At 38.6% G+C, this 26,089-nt stretch overlaps 2 protein-coding genes across 2 annotated transcripts; one reads left to right on the top strand and one right to left on the bottom strand.

Moving 5' to 3' along the window:
- Positions 1-900: 900 nt before the first annotated feature.
- On the bottom strand, positions 901-12,853 carry LOC138982136 (exosome complex component CSL4-like). Its single transcript, XM_070355355.1, has 7 exons — positions 12,816-12,853; positions 11,908-12,029; positions 11,069-11,140; positions 3,923-4,011; positions 2,827-2,911; positions 2,282-2,363; positions 901-1,088 (listed from the first exon to the last, which is right to left on the bottom strand). The coding sequence occupies exons 1-7, from the start codon at positions 12,841-12,843 to the stop codon at positions 973-975; spliced, it is 594 nt and encodes a 197-aa protein (XP_070211456.1). The 5' UTR covers positions 12,844-12,853; the 3' UTR covers positions 901-972.
- Positions 12,854-13,022: 169 nt separating this feature from the next.
- On the top strand, positions 13,023-24,852 carry LOC138982134 (protein FRA10AC1 homolog). The gene is made up of 13 exons (XM_070355352.1): positions 13,023-13,115; positions 14,327-14,385; positions 14,866-14,952; positions 15,912-15,957; positions 17,265-17,341; positions 17,579-17,662; positions 19,315-19,399; positions 19,805-19,850; positions 21,018-21,131; positions 21,869-21,911; positions 22,224-22,315; positions 24,165-24,288; positions 24,693-24,852. The coding sequence occupies exons 1-13, from the start codon at positions 13,089-13,091 to the stop codon at positions 24,733-24,735; spliced, it is 927 nt and encodes a 308-aa protein (XP_070211453.1). The 5' UTR covers positions 13,023-13,088; the 3' UTR covers positions 24,736-24,852.
- Positions 24,853-26,089: the final 1,237 nt, after the last annotated feature.

Raw genomic sequence — 26,089 nt, 5'->3', positions numbered from 1 at the left:
ATTCTACCTTTGCTAAAAAATGTCTATGCCCTAAAACACAGTAGCTTGTATTAAAGTGCCAGTGGATCGAAGTATTCACACTTTTGGCCTTACTTTAGCACATGTAGTGGGCACTATACCATTATAACTACATGTACTACAGAAAGACCAAAGGAGTAGGATACTTCGATCGGCCAGTACTTTGATATAAACTCATAAAAGGCCTGTCAAACATGAGGTACAAAAGACAGCACAATATTTTGTGGCCACATTTATATATATTCCTCCTCCTCCGAAAGCGGCGTATGGCGGGGTAAAAACGGTCACACACGTAAACATCCACTTGTGCAAAAAACACGAGTGAACGTGGGAGTTTCAGCCCATGAAAGAAGAAGAAGAAGATATTTTCCTCAAACAGCAAAGGGTACTTGGTGTGTCTCCTTATCAGCTCCCAGGGTACAAGTAAGCATGCCAACATTTCAGTAATGTTCTTATTTTATACAGTGCATGTATCAGCATTTTTTTTCTACCAACCAAACAGCTATCTGTTGTTTTGTGAGCTTTATGAACAATTGGGGAAGACTCTGTTGTACTTGTTTTGTTTTGCTTCTGTGTTTTCTCTGTGTTCATTTTACAAAAGCAGGTTTCCTCCGAGACTGAGTAGACGTGTGTTGCTTGCAACATTTTCTTTATGACTGCCTTATTTTTTTGTGTAAACTTCTGCTTACATTATTTCCCAGGAAAAGAGAATTTGCTTCTCTTTCTAAAAAAAAGTCAAAATGTGTGCCTCTTTGTTTGCTTATTGATCTAAGAGGCAACCCAAACAAATGCTTTGCATCAATACCCCATTAAACTCTAAAACGTGGTGCCCTTAAAAAAAATAATGACACAAAATATATCACCCTAACATCTCACACTTAATGTATTACAAAACATTTATTAAAACAACAATACAATTGTTCAAGAACATGATGATCATGCAAACGATATGTGCTAGGTATCTGTGTACTGAAGAAACTCTTGCTGCACTCTGGCCACTTTGCGGAACTCTTCGGCTAAGGTGCGAGGACACTGCATCTTGCACCAGCTGATCGGCACCAAAGACGCTCCTGCAACAATGTGAAGTTAACATTCAGCCAGATTTTACAGATACACTTAAGCCTCAGTTTTAAGACCCTCCATTTTAAAAATCCCTCCATAATTAGAACAGGTTTTCTGACACCTTCTCCAGGCCTGAAAGTGGCGAGTATTTTACCCGCCATTGCGAGTAGAAACATGTAAATGATGAGTAGAAATGTTAATCTACTTGCAAAATGCGACTTAAAGTTGCTGAAACAAATGGTTGGTTTGGCAAGTACAATTTGCTTTCTGGCTAGTAAATTATGAAAAGTACTAGCCAAAGGCCGGTGCCCCATTTTGTGGACTTTCAGCGCTGTTCTCTTAACAGTTTCAGCAAATGTAACCTGTTTTAAGACTACCTCTGTTTTAAGACTACCCCCCGACAGGAATGTAGCTCAGTCGGTAGCGCGCTGGATTTGTATCCAGTTGGCCTCAGTCAGCGTGAGTTCGTCCCCACGTTCGGCGAGAGATTTATTTCTCAGAGTCAACTTTGTGTGCCGACTCTCCTCGGTGTCCGAACACCCCGTGTGTACACGCAAGCACAAGACCAAGTGCGCACGAAAAAGATCCTGTAATCCATGTCAGAGTTCGGTGGGTTATAGAAACACGAAAATACCCAGCATGCTTCCTCCAAAAACGGCGTATGGCTGCCTAAATGGCGGGGTAAAAAACGGTCATACACGTAAAATTCCACTCGTGCAAAAAACACGAGTGTACGTGGGAGTTTCAGCCCACGAACGCAGAAGAAGAAGACTACCCCCAGTTTGATGCTCCCTCATTTTTAAGACCAGATTTTAGATTGGAGGTCTTACAAGGAGGGCTCCACTGTACATCAAACACAAAAACGTCAACTGGTCACGGCAACCAACAAAACGTAGCTGTAATGGCAGTGAGGTAGCTTTATTTTGATATATGAAAAACAACTTTTTTTTTTACATGTATTTCCATAAAAATTTCATAAAAAAGAAAACCCAAATGTTCCCAGCATAGTAGCTTTATTTTGTTAAGAAATAACAACCTGTCAAATGCAATAAAATCTAGCAAGATTGACAATTCTCTTTTCTGACAATAACAAACAAAAAATCTTTCCTGGTACATGTACAACATTTGCACACAAAAGCCAATACAAAAAAAAAGTTCCAGCACACCAAAGAGTGCAAACCAAAACCCATGCACATCTTACCTGCTTCACTTGTTGCTATGACAACACCAAGCTCATTTTCAGCTGTAGTTAGGAGATAGGACTGGGAATCTCCCAATGAGAGCTTCACACAGTTAAGAAAAGTGTTCAAGGGTTGATCTCAATGAGCAAATTAGACAAAAGATGATTCATGGTCGCCCGCTATCAGCCGCTTTTCTTTGAAATGCCCCCCACACAAAATGTTACTCATGACACATTTCGGTGTCTGTTTCTACCGGCTTCCCACGGATAACCGCACTGTGGTTACTTTCACTATTATTTTTTTTACATGTTTGAAATGACAGTTACTTCCCATGTACCAGGAGACAAAGGGACAATTAAACCCAGATACACTGAACTGAATTTTATCTAAAAAGGATAAAGATTTAAGGCTGTGCCTTTTCTTATAATCTGTCCTTCAGATAAACAAACACACAAAGCAACCAAAAAAATGATTAAGATGGTGGTGATGATGGTGATGATGATACAAGAAGAAAAAGACATCTATGCTTAAAACAGGCAGCTATAAAAGTCTCAGTCAAGGATACTACTCTTGCCACAACAATGTCTCCAGGTCGAAAACATTTGTAGGTTTCCACCTTGTCCTTCTCTGTAGCACGCACATCTTCTTTTCTGAAATGACAGCAATAGAAGTTGTTACTTTTTGCAAACATTGTATTAGATACTCACATGGGCGGGGATGTAGCTCAGTCGGTAGCGCGCTGGATTTGTATCCAGTTGGCCGCTGTCAGTGTAAGTTCGTCCCCACGTTCGGCGAGAGATTTATTTCTCAGAGTCAACTTTGTGTGCAGACTCTCCTCGGTGTCCGAACACCCCTGTGTGTACACGCAAGCACAAGACCAAGTGCGCACAAAAAAGACCCTGTAATCCATGTCAGAGTTCGGTGGGTTATAGAAACACGACAATACCCAGCATGCTTCCTCCGAAAACGGCGTATGGCTGCCTAAATGGCGGGGTAAAAAACGGTCATACACGTAAAATTCCACTCGTGCAAAAAACACGAGTGTACGTGGGAGTTTCAGCCCACGAATGCAGAAGAAGAAGAAGAAGAAGAAGATACTCACATGATGCATCAAACAATACAATGTACTCCAAAAGCAAAAGAAAGGTTTGAGATTTTGAGGTTTGAGATGACTTTGAAAAGTCCCGCCCTTCCTGGTGTGTTATTGTTTCTGTCCAATACATCTCAAACCTCAAAAAGTTGCAAAGTTTGCAACTTTCCAGAATGTTCGGGAAAATATAACGTCACGACTCATCACTGGTAGTTCGCAGCACATCTTTCGTATTTACCATTTTCAAGCGATTTCCCTGTCTGTTTCTGCCTGCAATAACAAATAGAGTAAAAGATGCCTCTGTACCTCTTTGTGTAACCTTGTGTGTTGGACTAAACAGCAGAAATCTCTCCAAGGAGATGCTAAACTTTACTGTATTACTTTAATGAGAGGACCTATTGCATAATGTTCATGTTCTGCATTTTTTAGAGCCCTTCTATTAGTTCCTAGCTCTAGTCTACACATCACACATTTGAATGATGACTGACAGTTTACATTAGTGAAAAAAAGCGTTTAATACTGTGTAAGAGGATGAACTTTGCAACATATACCAGAAACTCTTAAAACCCACCTTATCATGCCTCTGAATGGCTCCTTCAATGGTATCTTGCCAACAGTCAAAATGGAACACTTGCAGAATCGAGGTGTCACATTTGTTATCTTCAACAACAAAGAAACAAAGGCAGAAGACTGTAAGACATACACATAGGTCTATTATTACGCTGGTATCATGACACATAATGAAACATGGATTCTACAACAACAGAAAATTATCTTATACTGTACTTATATCATACATTATTTATATTTTTGACCAAAATATTACATTTTACACAGATTGAGACAGTCAGTGTTCCTCCGAGACCACGCTAGCGGTTGAGGTGAACATTGACTGTCGAGATCTGTGTAAAATGTCTTACATGTATTTTGGTCAAAAATACAAATAACATTTAAGGCTGGAGCACACTTTGGAAAGTGTGTTGGAGTAGCCTCCCTTCTACGTTGGAGTAGCCTCCCTTCCCGGATTTAGAACGCGTTTCGTGTCGTAACAGATTATCCACTTACTAGCCATATCCGTATGCAAAATAATGAAATAAACATTAGGAAATGGCAGACGTTTACAAATATCGACATTCTCTATCAGTGCAATAAAAAACAATCGTTAGAACTTGCATTTACGACATGTCGTGCGTGAGAACGTGTCAGTAAACAAGCACTTTTTGCCTGGCTGAAGAACCCCACGAGTCAAGCTAAAACAGACGACAAGTAATGGAAAGCAGTCTGCGGATAAACATAACAAACTACTGATGAAAAAGTGTGTTCATCCCTGCTCTGGATAAAAGACATCGGACTGATGACAACGTGGCAGCGTTCACGCGAAAAGATTTTTTTTCAGATTATCGCTTCTACATTTTATTGCACGTACTTGGGGCAGATCTGAATTTCTGAAAGATGACAAATCGGTCTTGTGAGTTGAGAACCACATGTTCTTTGCTGACAGAAATCACGATGGGACAAGATGTAGATTGTGTTGAAGAGATGTTTGCAGATTATCGCATCTACATTTTATTGCTCAGATCAATGCACGTAGTTGGGGTAGATCTGAATTTCGCAATGGAAGACGACAAATCCGTCTTGTGAGTTAAGAACCACACGTTCTTTGGCGGCAGAAATCACTATGGGACAAGATGAGGATTGTGTTGAGGGGCTAATTGACTGACTTTAGATGAAGAGTTCCTAGACTGCCTGGTTTTTGTAGAGAGGCATCATGATGATATCCTGGGGTTTTTTTTACGTTCTTGGTGACAACGCGCCAGAATCGCACGAAGATCGAACTCTCGAAGAAAACAAGTTTATCGCTGAACATCGGAAATGTGAAATGCTCTTCCTGTCTGACCAGTCTCCCCGTTAAATCCACAGGCTACATTATTTATCAGGTAACTTACCAAACCGGAGTGTGTGTGTGTGTGTGTGTGTGTGTGTGTGTGTGTGTGTGTGTGTGTGTGTGTGTGTGTGTGTACACCGGATTACCACCATCAACGCACCCTTTTGGACTTTTCTACTATGCCTGCTGTGACATTCACGAGGATTATTGTGATTCTTGGACAATCGTGTGCCTATGCTGGACTTGCAGGAAGACAAACGGTGCCGGAACGGTATACGTGCTGCCAAGTGTGCACGCCCAGAGCGCAGTGTGAACCGAGAGTGAGTGTGTCATTGTGTGGAAGTTTTGCTTGATTGATTTATTCATGTTTTAATTTGCTTTTTGGTTCAATAGTAAAATCTGTGTACGTTATACTTTGTATTTTGTGGTGTGATTCGCCCGAGTGCGAGACCCCCATCCCCGAACGCCTCTGTGGGTGGAATTGTATATATGTGTAACGTGAGTGTGTAGATGAGAATGTGAAAGTTGCTTTGGACCCAGATACACACAGCAGACACCAACGCAACAGCTAAGTTTCAGCCTGACAAAGAAATTCGAGTGACACAGCTAATGGCTGTACTTGTTATTTCTCTATTAAAACAAATGTTTCAAGATCTTTAGGCCAAAACAAATAAATTGTCTGTTTCTATTAACATGGCTAAAAAAAATAGGGTAGGTAGGTAGGTGTTTTTGTTGTTGTTGTTGCCAGGATAGAATTCTTGAAAATAACTAAATGACACAAAGAGACAAGACTCGCTATAGATAGATTTATATAAAAAAAAAATGTGACAAAGGATATAAAATGATTGTTTTACCTGGTCTGGAATCTTCAGTAGTAATTGCATAAAAAAAAGTCTGATATATCAATTATCATGTTAACTTTTTCTTAAAATGGGTGTCTGTTTGTTTTTAATGGACTAAGCAATCCTTCGACTGACAGAAAAGATGTATTTTAAAAATGTCCAGTTGCTTTTACTTATTTTTCTAATTGGAAGAGAATACAAATTATGCACTCTTTTCTGTTCAAATAGGTAGAGGGCGGGGGTAGTAAAAGGATCACAGTTCAAGATTTTGCGCGACAAGAGGTGTGTTTCTTTTATAAAGAGCAAAAACTCAACTTGGTATCTAACACTATTTCTGAACACTGTAACCACTTTAGCACTTTTTTTCTTCTTTTTTTTCTGTCTTCCAAACTTCTAATTCAGCTTCAAAAATGATTTTAAAAAAAGGGTTTTTTTCTTCTGAAATCTACAGTTAAATCACTATTTTGGATATTCTATTTTGCTTCCCTATTTATCTTCTTAAGTTTTTGATCATCTGATTACCTTGCTTTTCTATTTGGAAGATAATATGCACTCTTTTCTGAAAAATGGGTTGGGGGTGGGGGTAGTAAAAGCATCACAGTATAAAATTTTGTGCGACAAGAGGTGTGTTTCTTTTAACTGTGATGAAGAGGGATAACTCAACTTGGTATCTAACACTAGTTCTGAACACTGTAACCCCTTTAGCACTTTTAATTTATTTGTTCTGTCTTCCAAGCTTTAAATTCAGCTTATAAAATGAGTAAAACAGTGTGTGTTTTCTGAATTCACCAGTTAAATCACTCTGTTGGATGTTGTTTTTTGCTTCCCTCTTTCTGTTCTAAAGTTTTTGATCATCTGACTACCTTGCTTTTCTATTTGGAAGATAATATGCACTCTTTTCTGAAAAATGGGTAGGGGGTGGGGGTAGTAAAAGCATCACAGTTCAAGATTTTGCGCGACAAGAGGTGTGTTTCTTTCAACTGTGATGAAGAGGAATAACTCAACTTTGTATCTAACACTATTTCTGAACACTGTAACTACTGAAGCACTTTTAAATTTTTTGTCTGTCTTCCAAGCTTTAAATTCAGCATATAAAATGAGTAAAAAATTGGGTTTTTTTCTGAATTCACCAGTTAAATCACTATGTTGGATGTTCTATTTTGCTTCCCTATTTCTGTTCTGAAGTTTTTGATCATCTGACTACCTTGCTTTTCTATTTGGAAGATAATATGCACTCTTTTCTTAAAAATGGGTAGGGGGTGGGGGTAGTAAAAGCATCACAGTTCAAGATTTTGTGCGACAAGAGGTGTGTTTCTTTTAACTGTGATGAAGAGGGATAACTCAACTTGGTACCAAACACTATTTCTGAACACTGTAACCACTTTAGCACTTTCATTTTTTTTCTCTCTGTCTTCCAAGCTTTAAAATTCAGCTAATAAAATGAGTAAAAAAGTGGGGTTTTTTCAGAATTCACCAGTTAAATCACTATGTTGGATGTTCTATTTTGCTTCCCTATTTCTGTTCTTCAGTTTTTGATCATCTTACTACCCTGCTTTTCTATTTGGTAGATAATATGCACTCTTTTCTGAAAAAATGGGTAGGGGGTGGGGGAAGTAAAAGTATCACAGTTCAAGATTTTGCGCGACAAGAGGTGTATTTCTTTTAACAGTGGTAAAGAGGAATAACTCAACTTGGTATCTAACACTATTTCTGAACACTGTAATCACTTTAACACTTTTAATTTATGTTTGTTTGTGTTCCAAGTTTTAAATTAAGCTTCAAAAATGGGTAAAAAAATAGTTTTCTCATAATTCACATGTTAAATCATTATGTTGGATGTTCTATTTTGCTTCCCTCTTTCTCTTCTTAAGTTTTTGATCATCTGACTACCCTGCTTTTCTATTTGAAAGATAATATGCACTCCTTTCTGAAAAATGGTAAGGGGGTGGGGGTAGTAAAAGCAACACAGTTCAAAATTTTGCGCGTTAAGAGGTGTTTTTTTTAAAAAATTGGTAAAGAGGGATAACTCAACTTGGTATCTAACACTATTTCTGAACACTGTAATCACTTTAACACTTTTAATTTATGTTTGTCTGTGTTCCAAGTTTCAAATTAAGCTTCAAAAATGGGTTAAAAAAATGGTTTTTTAATAATTCACAAGTTAAATCATTATGTTGGATGTTCTATTTTGCTTCCCTCTTTCTCTTCTTTAAGTTTTTGATCATCTGACTACCCTGCTTTTCTATTTGAAAGATAATATGCACTCTTTTCTGAAAAATGGGTAGGGGGTGGGGGTAGTAAAAGCATTACAGTTCAAGATTTTGCGCGACAAGAGGTGTGTTTTTTTTAACTGTGATGAAGAGGGATAACTCAACTTGGTATCAAACACTATTTCTGAACACTGTAACCACTTTAGCACTTTTAATTTTTTTTTTCTGTCTTCAGTTCCATCTTTAAATTAAGCTAATAAAATGAGTAAAAAAAGTGGGTTTTTTTTAGAATTCACCAGTTAAATCACTATGTTGGATGTTCTATTTTGCTTCCCTATTTCTGTTCTTCAGTTTTTGATCATCTGACTACCCTGCTTTTCTATTTGGTAGATAATAATTATGCACTCTTTTCTGAAAAAATGGGTAGGGGGTGGGGGAAGTAAAAGTATCACAGTTCAAGATTTTGCGCGACAAGAGGTGTATTTCTTTTAACAGTGGTAAAGAGGGATAACTCAACTTGGTATCTAACACTATTTCTGAACACTGTAATCACTTTAACACTTTTAATATATGTTTGTCTGTGTTCCAAGTTTCAAATTAAGCTTCACAAATGGGTAAAAAAAATAGTTTTCTCATAATTCACATGTTAAATCATTATGTTGGATGTTCTATTTTGCTTCCCTCTTTCTCTTCTTAAGTTTTTGATCATCTGACTACCCTGCTTTTCTATTTGAAAGATAATATGCACTCTTTTCTGACAAATGGGAAGGGGGTGGGGGTAGTAAAAGCATCACAGTTCAAAATTTTGCGCGTTAAGGGGTGTATTTTTTTTTAAATTGGTAAAGAGGGATAACTCAACTTGGTATCTAACACTATTTCTGAACACTGTAATCACTTTAAAACTTTTAATCAATGTTTGTTGGTGTTCCATGCTTCAAATTGAGCTTCAAAATGGATACAAAAGGATTTTTTTTCCGAATTCACAAGTAAAATCACTACGTTTAATGTTCTATTTTGCTTCCCTATTTCTCTTCTTCAGTTTGTGATCATCTGATTGTTATTTTGTTTACATTTTCACAATACAATATTGCAACTTATTCAGTAGTGTTTGCGTGAAAAAATCTGATACCTATGCTTAAACTTCAGTCGTTATCTTAAAATTTTGCGCGTTAAGCCCTTTATATTTTGTATTTTCCTGATAAAGCAAACATTGAACTAACAGAAAAAGTAACTTTTAAAACTACCTAATCACTTTGAAATTGGGCCTCCAAAGTGTACTCCAGCCTTAAGTATCAATCGATTATGGTTAAAATTCCTTTTAGTTGTTACGATTGAACGCGCACAACCATGCACTACTTTGTTGTGTCGGCTGCCCGCCTAAATATGAACTTTTGTCACTTGGTTCAAAGAAGGTAAATCCAATGTTCTATCGGTACATTGCTCATTATTGATTTTATAATACAGCTGTCCTCATTCACCCACCCCCATTTTAACACAGCCACAAAATTAAAAACAGGGTCTTGAGAGAGAGGAGTCTTAACCCTTAGGCTGGTTGTCGCGACACATGTCGCGCTACTTTACGCATACTGTCACCTGGTTGTCACAACATATGTCGCGCTACTGGCTCAGTCTGTTTGGTCGGTTCCGATGACCTCCCATGGATGCGAAAACCTATATGACCATTTTTCTTTATTTTTCTCTCTGTTGATTCACCCGTGGCTGTGTAACATGTGTTACAGAATTGCACCAGTGTAAGGGTCAAAGTGAAAGTCAAACAGATGTTTCAAACAGAAAATCAGAGAAAACGTGGTCTTCAAGGGGAGTGGGAATACTGTTTATTTTGTTGCCTGCTCTTTCCTAATTTGGAAATATGATACAAAATGTATTGAATAAAAGATGTTACATTATTCAACGGAGCCCCAAAGCATCACCACTACTAATGCTCTAAAAACAACAACAATAACCCCCAAACAAACAAAGAACATGAAAAAAGAAAACAGAAAAAATAATTAAAGGCTGCCATATTCGTAGCGTTCATAAATTAATTCATATTGTTTAAATGTGCCAATACTGTTATAAAACTGTACCTAAGGGGATATAATAACGATTGGCTGTAGCTTTCGAACACAGAACAAATTATTTCAGTATTGCAAAGTGGTGTTGATCCAGGGGCGGATCAGTTGCTTTGTAAGGGGGGGTGCACTTTGAATTGAAAGTGAATGTGATGGGCGCGAAGCGCCCGAATTTGCTAGGGGGGTCCGGGGGCATGCCCCCCCGGAAAATGTTTTTTCCCTAAGAAGCAAAATGGTGCCATCCGGTGGCATTTGAACTTAGAAATGGTCATAGAATCAGCTTTCCAAATTCACAATTTCCATTTAAAATCACAAAAGACTTGATTTTTTTGTTTTGTTTGTTGCTGGACCTGCACCCCCCCCCCCCCCCCCTCGTCCGCCCCTGTGATAGTGTTGAATGTAAACAGAACAGTCTCAAACGCCATCTTTGGTTTACGAAACGTCACGAAGTGACGTCAACGGTCTAAAAATAGCCCAAGTCCTGGAGAACTGTTGCTAAACAATGCAATAAAGAATTAATTATTTCTTGTAATTGGTAAGGACTTCAAACCTAAAACTTTGCAGGAAGCTTAATTTATACATCCCCGCAACGATGGGAAAAGCCCTGGAAGTAATTAAACTAATTAAATAGGACTATGTCAGCCTTTAACCAAACAAGTTAAAAAAAAAATGAATATTTCAAAATTACAGTATGCTGATGATACTTACTCTGGCTGTGACAATGGCTTCAACTGAGGGTACCACAGTTTGTTGCACATCGGTTATCACTGATATTTGAACCTGGAAAAATATCATTTGACGTACAAATGGGAGGGCTTGCTAAATGAGGAGAAACAACTAGTGCACATTTGCTTGATGTAGACTCTGCTCCTCACTAGAGGTCAAAGTGTGACTCAATAATGTACAAGCAATCATCAATGCTGTCATAAACAGTGACCAAAGAGGACGAAAGGGGGCACCGGATATAACAATTAATAAGACAAGACGTAGAGCAGGTCACACGTTATTAGTTTGGTCTGAAGCACCTGCATGCTTTATAGCTAACGGCACACCTAACAAGAGAATTGACAGTTACCTTTCTTGAGAAGAGTTATTCATACAAGTGTTGGTCACATGTCAGTATGAAAAACACAAGCGTTCAGGTTCTTTTCTGCCAAAGGTTTAAGAGGCAAAATTAGGTCATGCTGCCCAACATGCCAACCGGCATAACGGGCAGTAAGTAAGTAAGTAAAATTAGGTCACTGCAGCAATATGCATACACAAATACTCAAATAGATCAGATCATACTCTTTCTTCCTCTCTCTGAAACTACAGTGGAAAACTGGAACCACACTTTTAAGATCTCCAAAAATCTGAGAAAACCAGATGGAAGTCTTAAATTGGAGGAAAATTTACAACGGTTATGAACAGAAAAATGAAAAAGCAAGGTCTTAAAAAGGAGATCATCTTAAATTGGGGGGTCCTAAAAGGGAGGTTCCACTGTAAATACACAATTTATAAGTATAAGTGAATGTTTCAAAATGTATCGGATGGAAATATTAACATACACTGCCATCAGACGATGTTTCTTTTTGAACGCAACCTGCCAGGCTGGAGTAGATAAAGCCGTTCTGTTCATATGTGCCTGTTCCTGGTTTTGTTGTCTCATCCTTTCGAGCAAGTCGCTGTCCTGCAGGTACAGAAAGTATAGAATTAGAAACAAATCAACTCAAGCAAATAACAAAAGTAAGATTAAGAATACTAGATGCACTTGATCAGCAAAATCACGCATATATATATATATATAGAGAGAGAGAGATGAACATTGACAGCAACTCTCTCACCTTTCTCTTTCTCTCACTCAGTAAGACTTACATGCAGCTATCGGGAGGACGTCAGCCAGGTGTCAGCCAAAACTAACTTCAGACCGAATGTATCGCCGTCAATTTCAAGTGTTACAATTATCTTGAGGGAGAAAAGCATATAAAGATCTTGCAACTGAAGCAGATTTGTGATGTAATTCGATCGATGTTAACCCAAATTCGATTTATTCGAAAACGCACCGAGCGGTTACGTCTCTTGAATTAGTGAATAAGAAAAGACATATTTTGCGTTGAAGCTAATTTCAAAGTCAAAATACCATTTATCATCCCCAATTAGAATCCAAGGGGGGAATACATAGTACAAAGTTCGATCAGCAGCACTTTGGAGGAGAGGGGAATAGTCAGTATTAAGTTTGTGTGAGATAAACAAAGCCGGCTGACGTCCTCCCTATAGCTGCAAGTGTAAGACATAATTTTGATGAAAACACATGAAACATGCCAATCCATGTAAAACCGGGAAACACAAACACACACACACACACACACACACACACACACACACACACACACACACGCACACATACACACACACATCCTCAAACGACAACTCCTACACAACATGCAAACGTGCATTCACACACAAACAAGCCCACCTGGCACTTTCACCATGGGCGCAGCCATTTTGAGAATGATTTGTCTAATTACCAAAATACATTTTCTATTTAAAAGAAGGAAGATTTCTTGTCCCAATAACAGACAGCAATAACCTGACGTTGTATTTCAATGTTGTTTATCTGGAAAGATTTTTAATTCCTTAAATTAAAAAATTCAGAAAAGGCAAATGTCAATTTCTTCTATCTAAATTTGTTTAGATTTGTGTAGAAAGACAAACAAGGGACGGTACTCTCATTGTTGTTCTTACAAACATGGCTGAAAGAATCGACTTCACAGAGGTATACTAATCAGTGTCATTGTACCTTCTGTATGTTCTTTTGTTTTGTTTTGCAAACTTTTACTCACGCACACACACACTCACACACATGCACACGCACACACACACTGTGACACACACACACAGTGCTGTGCCCTTTTCTTTTCCTGTGTCATCTGAACGACATGCCTGAGTCCGTCAAATCAAAAGTACGACTATTTGCGGATGACTGCTTACTCTACCGTGAGATCAACAGCTTCCAGGACCACCTCGATCTCCAAAAGGACCTCCAGCAACTAGAGGTGCATGTGGGCGAACAAATGGGGCATGCGTTTCAACGCCTCGAAATGCACCATCCTATCTATCAAACAGAAGTCCCACTACCTCTACACCCTGGATGGAATCCCCCTCCAGCAAGTTCAGCAGAGTCCATACCTCGGATTACAGCTGTCAACCGACGTGAAATGGGCAACCCACATCAACAACACTTGCAAGAAAGCTGGATCAATGGTGGGCTTCTTACGCCGAAACCTTTGGAATTGCCCTCAGGAATGCAGACGCCTAGCGTACATCTCCCTCATAAGATCCAAGCTAGAGTATGCAGCAACAGTATGGGACCCATACTACAAGGAGGATGTAGACAGACTGGAACGAATTCAGCGGCAGTCAGCCCGGTTCATCACAAAAGACTACAAGTCCAGGAACCCAGGCTGTGTAACTGACATGCTAAACACCCTAAATCTTCCCCCGCTGGAAGAACGACGCAGCCAACAACGCATCAGCCTACTCCCCAAAATCGCTGATGGTCTGATCCCTGCCCTTCCCCCTAAAGACTTCCTGACACCAGCAACTACAAGGTGTAGAAGAATCCGACCAATGACATTCAGAGGATTCACCACCAGTACCACGAACATTCTCCAGTTGCGACGATAGCCAATACTGGCTCCTGCAACGTACCCTTACCAGGTCCAGACACACAGACACACACACACACACACACACACACACACACACACACACACACACACACACACACACACACACACACACACACACACACACACACCGAACACACACACACACACACACACAATCATCTACACATGTAGTTATTGATAAACATAGGAAGACTAGAAAGATTCAAGACTTTTAACTGGAGTGATTTTTGTGATCAATGTTACATGACAACTGAATCGGAATCTGAAACTATCAACTATTTGTGCTGTTTTGCAGATAGCTGCGGCGGGATACAGTTCTGAGTTTGATTCAGATGCGGAACAAAGGAAACGGAAGTAAGAAAATCAAATGAGGATAATTGCCCTGTAGAGGGATTTCCTCAGTATTTGAAGAAGAAGAAGAAGAAGAAGAAAAAGAAGAAGTATTTTGTCTTCAGTGGGCTTTGAATTTTTTTTTTTACAATTGATAATGTAGTGTACATTGTACTTGGATTTAGCTAGCTGGTGTGTGTGTGTGGGTGTATACATGTGTGTGTGTGTGTGTGTGTAATACTAATAGTACATGTACTAATACCATTTTGTCTGGTAACTTTTTTCATTTGTCAGTTATTGTATACAAGTGCAGTTGAACCCCCTGTGAAGACACCCTCCCCCATTTTAAAACCATGTTCTTTGTTACCTCCCTTTTAAGATTCCCTTTTTAAAGACCTGCTATTTTTCTAATTTTTGGAAATTAGGGCCGGGATTCCACTTTACTACTAATAATGTATTCATTGGTACATGTATAAGTTTCTTATGCCCATAGTCTTTTTTAAGGGTCCAGTATGAAAGCTTGCTGCCAAAGAAAAAGACGCGGACTGATGGGGTGCCAAAGTCCCAAGAATTGGAAGAGCAGTATACAAAGTAAGTCTAACATTTTGTTTCAGTGTTTGTGTGCGCGCACATGCAGCATAACCCAGAGATCATTTTTGAGAAACTTTGTTGGTATTTGTTTTTGCTTTTGCTTGGTTTATGGTTGTCTGTCTGAACATTTTGTTTGTCCCCACATTTTATCAACAGAAGGAAAGAGACTAGGCAATTTCGTCTGCGCTTTTAGTCAATAGGAGATTATGATGTGTATACTCAGAATTTCCAACTAGAAGTGGAGTACTAGTACATGTTCGGCGTAGCATGCTGCACCCATTGCTACGCTATAGAAGCAACTCGTAAGATTAAAACAACTACAACAACAGAAACTGTTGCTAAATAATATTGACAACAAGAAATTGGTATGCGGTTTTGTGCAAGCAATGTCCAACAGCTCCCCCTATAGTAAGCTCTGCAGAAAAAATCAACATCTTGACCATGAAATGTCACTACGTCAAATATATATGGGTATACCAGGGGCGCTTATAATTTGTGTGATGGATTTCAGCGTTATACATTGCGGACTAGATGATGTGCATTTAAAAAGAAATGTTACTAATTTTGACCTCAGGTGCTACACAAAATTTAACCTTTGCAATAAACTAAAGGGTGCAGCTCTGTATGTATACTGTACTTCAGAACTATTGAGAGTCATACAGGGCTCAAGTTTACTCTGTTAGTACTGTGAATTGAAACAAGAAAGGTTAGTTATTAGAATACGTGTTTAATTCTAAATTGAACACAATATTCAGTACTATCTCGACGTAATGGTCTTTGTTTTGGACCATGACTATGAGACATACAAATTATACAGCCTGAGACTGCCCAATGACATTTTCTTTAAGAGACTGTTATGTTTGACTGTGAGCAAAATAATGTTGTGGACTCGTTCACTTGTGGAATAACGCTGCATGTATTTTTAGATTTTTTAATGTTATTTTATTATTGTTTTTCAGGGAAGAAGGCAGAATCCACCGACTGCATTACCTGACAATGGACGCAGTATCCTTTACATCATGGCCTTTTAGATTTCTTTCTTTGATATTTTTGGTCGTCTTTAAATTGTAAGTTATAGAAATGATAGTTCTACTGTGAGTACTTAGTACATGGAGGACTTAATTGAGTTTACAGCCAAAGTCTCAGGGCTTCAAAACATGAACACACGCATGCAGAATTTTTTTCTTTTAAATTGGGTAGCGCCATACTGTATGGGAGCTCCCTTTCCCAAACGACTATATATTACATATCCTTATCCTTGATTTAATCATAATGGATAATTATAGTCCGTATCCTTTCAGTATTGGCGTTAACCAGTAATTACCAGTGTTTTACCGGTTGAAATGAGAAAATACCGGAATATAATTGGCTGCCGGTATAACCTACCGGTTGAATTTTAGAACTACCGGGGTTTTTTCGCTGGTAAAACAACAAAAGCAGTACTCTGAGTTGGACGCTTACTGGTTCCAATGACCAGCCTACCTTTTTTTTCTGGACACTTTGCTTCATAAAAGTGTGTGTACCGATTTGAAAAGATACTGGCGCCACCACTGATCCTTTTGTCTCCCTCGCCTAAGATTCGTTGATTGAATTTATTCCAGAATGAAGCTTTGCATAAATATGTATACATGCACATATTTTCTAGTATACAATGTACAAGCAAAAGCATTCCTGAAAACACGTTTGCATTCCATGCATAAGGATTTTCCTACCCCCCGCGGGTTAGGGGGAAGAATTTACCCGATGCTCCCCAGCATGTCGTAAGAGGCGACTAACGGATTCTGTTTCTCTTTTTACCCTTGTTAAGTGTTTCTTGTATAGAATATAGTCAATTTTTGTAAAGATTTTAGTCAAGCTGTATGTAAGAAATGTTAAGTCCTTTGTACTGGAAACTTGCATTCTCCCAGTAAGGTAATACATTGTACTACGTTGCAAGCCCCTGGAGCAAATTTTTGATTAGTGCTTTTGTGAACAAGAAACAATTGACAAGTGGCTCTATCCCATCTCCCCCCTTTCCCCGTCGCGATATAACCTTCGTGGTTGAAAACGACGTTAAACACCAAATAAAGAAAGAAAGGATTTTCCTCTCCTGATATTGGTAAATACAGTGCTGCACTCCTTTTTGTACTTCTTATTTCAGGAACTTTTTCTCATCTGTTCATAATGGCAGGACTTCAACTTCAAGAATTTTTGATGGATTGTTCTAGATTTTATTTTTCTCCCCTGGTTGAACTGGGCTGAACAGGGATGCATTTACTTAGTTTTGACCCATGACTGTGTCTAAATGCTTATTCCTTGACATACATTTTCAGTTTGATCGCCACAGGCAGTTTGTGAACAGTTACATGGTGTTTTATGGTGGGAGTATGAAGGACTTTAAAAGAGACACGTAAATAGTTTTTTGGTTGTTTTGGTTTATGATCTTTAATGCAATATTTTATTGTGTGTGTGTGTGTGTGTGTGTGTGTGTGTGTGTGTGTACACATGCATGGTCTTTTTAAGTGTTGAGTGAAAATGTACATGTACATAAAGCCTGGAAAGGTAAATGAATGTACATGTATTCATTTTGTCCTGATGTACTTTACATTTGATTTGATAGTTTAATTAAATGTCAACTCTTTTCTAGCTCCAAAGACAAGAATGACATGGATGTGGTCAAAGAAAACCACCGATTTCTTTGGGATGAAGATGATGAAAGTGAAGAAAACTGGTGAGATAACAACGCTAATTGTATACTTTTCATGCACGTTAGAAGTTTAAGCTGCACCGGCCCCCGTAGCGCAGTGGTTAGCGCATCGGGCTGCGGGCCGGGAGGTCATGGGTTTGAATCCCATCAGGGTCATGTGGGGTTTTCGGGCTACGGTCGGCTCCTACCCAGAGTGGAAGTGCTATGGTTCCTATGGGAAGGCTGGGATCACACAGCCGAGTGTCATTCAATGCGACTTTGAGGGTGCTCAGGTTTTGTATACCTGACCAACACCGCAGGTGCAGCAGTTCTCGGGCCTGGTTGATGCCAGGATATATTATGACAGTAAGCGTAGAGTGCTGCCCTGTCACGTAGTCTTAAACCAAAAATTGGAAATCCAAAGCATCATCATTATAATCATCCTCATCTCATTAATCATCCAAAATATAAAATTGTCCTTGCTCTTGTGGCCCTTCATGCCCGGAGCTCTCATGGTGACCTTGGTCTCAGTGTTCCTGTTCGATCCTTCCCTGAATAGTAGTTCTGCTGTTAGTCTTCAACGTGTGACGTTCTGGGGTGTCGACGGAGGGACGTGGTGGCGGTTTGCTCTCTGGAGGGGACGCTCACTCAGTCTGGCTCCGCGACTTAAAAGTCAATGTCGTTAGTAGGGGGCATAGTAGGTAGTGGGCTGCGTCCGTTAGCTCGGGACAGACCCAGTACTGAACACCGTCGAAGTGACTCAGCAGAAGTGCAGTGTCATCTTCCGAGGGTAGCCTACCGCAGCGACCCGACATCCCCCCCTGGAGCGTCTGTAAAATCGACAAGTCTGGCAGCGGAACGAAATTCAGAGGTGGTTGGAGCAGTGAGTGCAGGGACGGAGCGGTGTGAGAGCACAACGGGACAAGGAACAGGTGTAAAGATGAGAAAAAAAAACCGAAAAAAAGAAGTTTAAGCTGCCACGTCTTTAATTACAATGGCAAGGAATTTTCTTTGATGAAGTTCTGCGTTCATGACTGAACCCAATTTAGCCGTACTAAACATTACAACTACATGTATTGTCTCCCCTGAATATTACATGCAATTGCAGTTCTATTGATTAAAAGTTAAAGGTCCCTTCTTTTTCTTGGAGACAAGTTTGCAATGCAACATAGGTCCTTCCTGCTTTTACCAAGGATGTGAGCATCCGTTCACTGAGATGCACACCAAATCTTTACACCCTGTCTGACTTCTGTGCAGAGTACACATTTTTCGCAGATCAAATTGCGTGTCACAAAATGGGTTTATGGGATAGGTCTCATCTCATGTAATTATTATCCAATCCACAACCGTATAAGGTAAATGGAAGTTGGACGAGACTTACCTTAAGTCGAAGTTACCTCATACTTTTTTTACTTGGTAAACTGTTTTACATTACATCAGCAATGTCAGATGGATATCAGAGAAGATTTAAACTTATCTTGTAAAGTCTGTTCAATCAATTTTTGTCCTTTGCTATTAAAAAAAATTTGAAGGAAGTTGGGAGGGAGACAAAAGGTCGGTCCGGGAATTGTAAACGTTGACTTTTTTGTTGTTGGCCTAAACATTTCAAAATGATGGCTGCCATAAACAAACAGCAGTGCCAATTTTTCGAAAATTGTTATCATCTTCATTATAATCATATCCTGTTCTTTTCTCAGGGAAAAAAGGATGGCAAAAAAGTATTATGACAAGCTGTTCAAAGAGTACTGTCTGGCAGACCTCAGCAGATACAAAGAAAACAAGGTCTGTCAAGTATGAAAAGTTTGTCAAAGCAAAGTTAGATGTTGAATTGTAATTTTGATTAAACAGTTGGATGTAAAAGTGAGATAATTTCTGCTTATGTTGTGTATTAATTTCTCTGATTCAACATTTCAGGCACACACATGCACCTGCAAATATGCACACATGCACATAGCACACAGTCTCACGCAGACACACACCGACATATGCACACTGACACATGCACTCAAACACACACACACACACACACACACACACACACACAGCGTTCACAATCACTCCCTTGATGGTTTGTGAAAGATGTTTCCAAAGCTTTCAAAATATATTTTATCATGTAGTGTACAGAACAATAACATTGACTAAATACAATCTACGCATACAATTTTAAATGTTGTATTTCTCTTCCAGGTGGGGATGAGATGGAGGACAGAAAAAGAAGTTGTTGATGGGAAAGGTAGGCTACAAAAAATCAATACTCTGATAAGAGAAACAACCACTGTATATGGCCCTTTAAATTTTGGCAAGATGATTGCCTCCCCTGAAGACTATTTTCTCAGAAAAAAATCAGCAGTCAAGGTTTAAAAAAAAATAGTGTTACTTCTACTACTTTGAGAACCTGTTTTCTATCATTTTCTTTTTGTACAATTGATGACAATTATTTCCATTTCAATGAACAGTAAAGAGCTACTTTCATCCTTTTTGAGTCACTTGAGAAAATGTGACTCTATGTAATCGGTCAGTGTTAGTCTACGGCCGGCCGTCCGGCCGGCCGTCTGGCCGGCCGTCCGTAGACACCACCTTAACGTTGGACTTTTCTCGGAAACTATCAAAGCGATCGGGCTCATATTTTGTTTAGTCGTGACCTCCAATGACCTCTACACTTTAACGATGGTTTCGTTGACCTTTGACCTTTTTCAAGGTCACAGGTCAGCGTCAAAGGAAAAATTAGACATTTTATATCTTTGACAAAGTTCATCGGATGTGATTGAAACTTTGTAGGATTATTCTTTACATCAAAGTATTTACATCTGTAGCCTTTTACGAACGTTATCAGAAAAACAAGGGAGATAACTAGCCTTTTCTGTTCGGCAACACACAACTTAACGTTGGGCTTTTCTCGGAAACTATAAAAGTGACCGGGCTCAAATTTTATGTGAACGTGACTCATTGTGTTGTGAATAGCAATTTCTTCCTGTCCATCTGATGCCTCATATAATATTCAGAACTGCGAAAGTGACTCGATCGAGCGTTTGCTCTTCTTGTTTAACATTTTTGTTGTTGTTGGTCTTGGTATTATTTCCAAACTTGTTCCTTGTAAAGAAAAAAAATGCAGTGATTTTACTGTTGCACAATTGTACTGACTAAGTGTTTTATGAAGTGTCAGATTTAATTCTTACTGACTGAAAATCTGATCAACAGACAAATCAAACAAAGAAAAAGCTGTTGCTGTTGGTTGCTTCATTTTGTTGTTGATTATTTTTATGTGGCAAGAATATTGTTTTGAGTGTGTAATCCAATGCAAGCCAGCCACTTGGTAGATAAGAAGTTCAGCAACGTTTTTCTTGCTGTTTTGTTCTGCGTGGGGACACTTTTGTTTTGAGTGTATTAATATCTGATGCAGGTCAGTTTGTGTGCGGCTGCAAGAAATGCGAAGAAACAGAGGGACTGCGTAGCTGGGAAGTCAACTTTGCTTACGTGGAGCATGGAGAGAAGAAGAATGCACTGGTCAAGCTACGTAAGTTTACATAGAAAAAAGACCTTATAACATGGCATATGGCTGTCCTTTGTATGTGTGTGTGTGTGTGTTGGTTGGATGTGATGTGTTGGGGTTGGTGGGTGGATATGATGTGTTTTGGGTTGGTGGGTGGATGTGATGTGTTGGGGTTGGTGGGTGGATATGATGTGTTTGGGGTTGGTGGGTGGATATGATGTGTTTTGGGTTGGTGGGTGGATATGATGTGTTTGGGGTTGGTGGGTGGATATGATGTGTTTTGGGTTGGTGGGTGGATATGATGTGTTTGGGTGTGTTACTGTGTGTGTGTGTGTGTGTGTGGTGGTTGGATATGATGTGTTTGGGTGTGTGTGTGCGGTGGTTGGATATGATGTGTTTGGGTGTGTGTGTGCGGTGGTTGGATATGATGTGTTTGGGTGTGTGGTGGTTGGATATGATGTGTGTGTGTGTGTGCATGTGTGTGTGGTGGTTGGATATGTGTTTGGGTGTGTGTGTGTGTGGTGGTTGGATATGATGTGTTTGGGTGGGTGTGTGGATGGGGGGATGATTACAGACTGGAATGTAGGTCACACCCCCCCAAAAAAAACCAAAAAAACAAACAAACCCAAAAACAAGCATAATCTTGTTGTGGAAGCTTTTAATTCTTGTTTCTTTTTTTGCGATTCATTCTTCAAGCACCGTCATTGTTCTGTTGAAAAGTGTTTTTTCTTCAAAATGTTTAGCTTTATTTCAATGTTCAGGTCTCTGCCCTGACTGTTCCTACAAACTGAACTATCATCATAAGTAAGTTCTTCTTTTTCTCTTTCTCTGCACATCATAACTTTTCTGGCATTTTGTAACAACGCCAGTTTTATGTTGCCGTGCAGTAAGTTGAAGTTGTGGTTGTTGCATCCCTTAGTTTTAATCTGCCTGTGGCTGTGGTTTATTGAAATGAATGAACCTATCTTTTTTTCAAGATAGGACCTGAAATTGACATCACAGACCATTGACTTTTCTTTCATATTGATGTTGTTTATAGACAGTGCCAAATTTTGTAATTTGTTGTTGTAGAAAATGCTAGATGTTCACAACAATTACTGTACTTTGCTGTTGCAGAAAGAAGGAAGTGGTTCCACCAAACACGAAGAAAGACAAACACAAGGAGAAGAAACAAAAGAAGCACAAGAAACACAAGAAAGGGAGAAAAGGTATTTGGACTAAAGAATAAGAATCTGAGATTATGTGATTAATTGATTGATTAATTGTTTAATCATATTATGTGTTTGTTTATTAATTGTCGAATGAATAAATTAATGTGTCTATGGAGTTGTCAACTCTTTTATCTATTTATAAATATTTTAACTGAGGAGTACTGATATTTTTACACTGTATTGAATAATGATGCGCAACGTTTAATCTTATGTTTATATTATCTTATACATGTATTTATATGTCTTTGTGCACTATCGTTTTGTAATTGTCAGGCAGGCTCAAATTTAAATTTCTGTTTTGTAAAGACAGACAATAAAGTATTTGTTCTTTTTCTTTTTTTTGTTCATGTTATTCTTTGTTGGTCACTTGGTTTGACTGATTGTTTAATTGTCTGGTTTGTTTTGGGTTATTTTAGTTTGGTTTTGGTTATTTGACTCTTGCAAATTTGAGGGCTTTAAAATGGGGATGAGTTTCTAATTCAGTTTTGACTAAAGTTGTTATCAGGGGACGGTTTATTTGTTCAAGAATATAATAATCTTTGCAAAGCGCTGCAAAACATGGCTAAATAATGAAGCAGATGGAACTTTGTCAATCGTGGCATGACTAGATACATTTGTATATTATACGTGTCTAATTTTTACCATTTTATTTTGGTTTACAAATTATTTAATTTTTATTTAATTTTTTTCCCCAAGAGGGATACAGACATTTATTTATTTTTTAGTAGGTAGGTTTAGAAAAAAATGTGTTTCATGAAATGCATCATGGTACAGGAATCATAAAACAAGCTATAGAATATTGTATTGCAATCATTTCACAGTACAGCTATGGTTTATATTGTAAAACAAACAAGTCGCGTAAGGCGAAAATACAACATTTAGTCAAGCTCAGTCGAACTCACAGAATGAAACTGAACGCATTGCATTTTTTCCGCAAGACCGTACACTCGTAGCATCGTCTGTCCACCGCTCGTGGCAAAGGCAGTGAAATTAACAATCCAGAAAAGCGCGGTAGCGGTTGCACTGAGGAGGATAGCCCGCTTTTCTATATCTCTATTCTTTTTAACTCTCTCAACGTGTTTTTAATCCAAACATATCATATCTATATGTTTTTGGAATCAGGAACGGACAAGGAATAAGATGAAATTGTTTTTAAATCGATTTCGGAAATTTAATTTTAATCATAATTTTTATATTTTTAATTTTCAGAGCTTGTTTTTAATCCGAATATAACATATTTATATGTTTTTGCAATCAGAAAATGATGAAGAATATGATAAACGTAATTTTGGATCGTTTTATAAAAAAATATTCTTAATTACAATTTTCAGATTTTTAATGACCAAAGTCATTAATTAATTTTTAAGCCTCCAAGCTGAAATGCAATCCCAAAGTCCGGCCTTCGTCGAAGATTGCTTGGCCAAATTTTCATTCAATTTGATTGAAAAATGAGGGTGTGACAGTTCCGCCTCAACTTTTACAAAATGCCGGATATGACGTCATCAAAGACATTTATCGAAAAACTGAAAAAAACGTCTGGGGATATCATACCCAGGAACTCTCATGAAAAATTTCATAAAGATCGGTCCAGTAGTTTACTCTGAATCGCTCTACACACACAGACACACAGACACAGACACACACACACACACACACACACACACACACACACATACATCACGACCCTCGTCTCGATTCCCCCCTCTATGTTAAAACATTTAGTCAAAACTTGTCTAAATGTAAAAAGGCACAAATTCAAGAGAAAACTTATACTATGTGGCTGAAGAACTTGCCATAGTTTGATTTTCTTCTTTAACAGATTTGTGTGTCTTCACATGTTTTGCAGAAGATGACGGAGAATCACAAGCAGAAACGTCAGGCAAGGGAGGCAAGCCTGGGGACACAGATGCTCACAATGATGATGGCAATGTGTGGAGCGGACCTGCCAAAATTGCAGAAGAAAAGTCGAGGTAGGTTGCTTCCCCTTTGCCGACCTTTTGTGTGTGTGTGTGTGTGTATGTGTGTGTGTGTGTGTGTGTGTGTGTGCTTTTTGTTAGTGTTAATTTTTGTTTGTTTGTTATTGTTGCACCCATGAGATTTTACATATTGCAGTTGTACACTTATATAGAAGAACAAGAACAACAAGAAGAAAAACTTTAGAATTATTTATTTACAAATCTGAAAATTTGGCTCACTAAAACAGAAAGACATTCCAAGACAGATAAAGATTAAAACATTAGATAAACCTCTGTGTTTTCGGGGGTGTAATGATATTGTTATTAATGTGTTGCACTCTGTCTGTTTGTTCGTTTGCCTGTCTGTTTGTTGTCCGCATTTTTTCTCGTCTGAAAACATTCATATTCAATTGTTTCAGGGAAGAGGAATTTGATGACTACTTCGCTGACATGTTCCTATGATGCCCAGTATGGCGAAAAGAGAGATCTCATCGTTAAAAACAGTGTGTACAGACGTCCATCCGTGAACCGCTATGCTTTGTTTTACTGTAGATACTATGAATAAACTGTAATACTTAATACCGTGTTGTAATGGTGTGATTGTGATTACTACTCTTTCATTTTGACTAGGATGCTGGGATTTTGGAAGATTTGTAGAAAGAGAGAGAGAGAGAGAGAGAGAAAGAGAGAGAGAGAGAGAGAGAGAGAGAGAGAGAGAGAGAGAGAGAGAGGGCATGCACGCTCACACACACACACACCCAAACGCACGCACCCAAACACACACACACACACTCACACATACACACATACTTGCATGCATGCATGTGCACACAGATGACAAATAAAATACAGGAAGTTATAAAAAGAAACTCAAATATTTCAGGTAACTATTTTAATATAATTACCCATCTCAAAAACTAGCAGCACATTAAAATAGAAAAAAAAATTGATAATAAAAAAAAATAAAATAAAAATAAACCGGACAGTTTGTCTATCGATCCTTTATTTTATTTTGCACAAAACTGTAAAATTCACTACAATACATTATATAATCTGAGACAGTTGTCAGGCATAAGGTAAAAGCTAACAGCTGCTTTTGTAATGAGCTGTTGAACACTATATGGGGTTTGGGTTTATGTAAGGCACACTCACAGAGTGTACAAGAAGTCTCACAGAGATATACACATTGTTTTGTGTTAATACTTAACAAAGTCGATGATTCAAACACACAGCAGTTTAATATTGGCTCACAGCATAATTTCCCAAGGACAAGGTAGGCACGCCCCTATTACAAGGGATAAGAACAGCAACCTAACGAGAAGATGTAGATCTCCACAGCGTAAGTTGCGTAGAAAAGGGCAAATACGACATCACATGTTACATGTTAATGATAATGGCACCTGTAACCGCAAAGACGTACATACGCCTGACAAATCAATAAGAAAAGCATGCGCATACACATGCATACGCTTACCCTGTGGTTGATCCTAATTCCGATTTATCATTTTTTCTCTGAGTTAGATTTTGAGCAAAATATAGTTAAACGGTGAATCTAAGAGTATTTGAAATAAAACAAAACAAGAAAGGTAAGTTGTTGGAACGTTTGTTATTGACAAAACAATACGTTACAGTCACAGATATATTGACCCAACGGTATTTAAAGTGCACAGTGCACGGGCGGGGAAATAGCTGAGTCGGTAGCGGCGCTGGCTTCAAAACCAGTTCGATCCCCACGTTCGGCGAGGGATTTATTTCCCAGTCAACTTTGTGCAGACTCTCCTCAGTCGGTGGCCGAACACCCCCGTGTGCACGCATG

Source organism: Littorina saxatilis, linkage group LG12 (genome assembly GCF_037325665.1).
Source record: "Littorina saxatilis isolate snail1 linkage group LG12, US_GU_Lsax_2.0, whole genome shotgun sequence".
Taxonomy (NCBI): domain Eukaryota; kingdom Metazoa; phylum Mollusca; class Gastropoda; order Littorinimorpha; family Littorinidae; genus Littorina; species Littorina saxatilis.
This window is presented reverse-complemented; position numbering and strand designations above follow the sequence as displayed.